Source organism: Brassica oleracea, chromosome C3 (assembly GCF_000695525.1).
Source record: "Brassica oleracea var. oleracea cultivar TO1000 chromosome C3, BOL, whole genome shotgun sequence".
NCBI lineage: Eukaryota > Viridiplantae > Streptophyta > Magnoliopsida > Brassicales > Brassicaceae > Brassica > Brassica oleracea.
Window position 1 is genome coordinate 58237331 of NC_027750.1, and position 1238 is coordinate 58238568.

The window sequence follows — 1238 nt, forward strand, 5'->3', positions numbered from 1 at the left end:
AATCGGCCACGTTGTACAGGTGGTCGAAGTACTCCTGCTTCCTCTTTGTATATCTTCTCTCATCTGAGGGATCCATCTGAAACAGAGAAATGAAAATGATTAAGCGAATCGATTGAGTCAAAACTAATCGAAACCCCCAAAATATATTATCAATCGAACCGTGAATCGAACTCAGTACAAGATCTAAACCCACTAATCGAAACCCCCAAATTCGATTTTGAACCCTAACTCGATAAACCCTTTTCGATTTCCAATCCGCGAGAATCGAACCATAAAACGATAAATCGAACCCCTAGACGAGGTAATACAACAATAAATCAAAACCCATCTCGATTTCGAACCCTAAATCGTAAAAAAAAGTGAGATTTCCCCAAAGTCGATTTCGAAAGCCAAAACGACATCAATCTAAACGAGAATCCAGTCGAGACCCACCTCTGTTAGTGGAGGAGACAATTACTCGTCGAATCGATGGAGAAAAGTCGAGAAAAAGGGAGAGAGATCGTCGTCGCACGCGAAATCGCCGCGAGGAAGAAACCCTAGATTTTCGATACAAATGAGAGAAATGAATCTCTCTCCCCTTTCCACCGCGTGACGTCGACGCCGCGTCTCCAATAACTTGGCGACACGTGGTGTGAACCCGTATCGGACGGGGTCACTCGTAAGGGGCGGGTCGCGAGAATTAACCCATTAAATCTTTATTTGCAATGGTCCGGCCCTATGAAACTGAGCCCATGAACCTGTCTAAAACCTCTAATGGGGCTGCTCTAACTTTGCCTCTCTCCACTTTATGCTTTTATGCCCTTGATGACTTGCTTGGATCTCTTGTGCTTATCACATTGATTGTGAAACTCGTATTGTAATTTCCCTGTGTCTCTGAAAAATTTTAGTGGGAAGTGTATCTGAGTATATAATACCGTTGCCATTTGTTTGCTATATTTTTCCCCGTAAATGTTGTTCCTAGTATCAGTAGCTTTCTCATTGTATGTTACATCTTACTAGCAATCCATGATGAACTGTTGGGATGCCTTGTTTCTTTCAAGCTGTTCACAGATTTAATAATTAATATATCATTGCTCCAAAGTTAATTTAAAATATCAGTTACGGCCATCTGTGTCTAATACTTACTTGATCGTTGTTGTTGCAGATACATTAAGCTGCTACCCTTCTGGACAAAAATAACTTGGTTAAGTATTGTTTGATCGGGAAACGGTACGGAACGAGAGAACGTTCGGTTTTTA

The 1238-nt window shown here is 41.4% G+C and overlaps 1 protein-coding gene across 1 annotated transcript in view; it reads left to right on the plus strand.

Annotated features, from left to right (window-relative positions):
* The window catches only part of LOC106331065 (U5 small nuclear ribonucleoprotein 200 kDa helicase-like), a 27066-nt gene that overhangs the window by 11332 nt on the left and 14496 nt on the right, over positions 1–1238 (plus strand). The window contains 1 exon segment of the mRNA XM_013769418.1: positions 1145–1188. Coding sequence (XP_013624872.1) covers positions 1145–1188 — 44 coding nt within the window.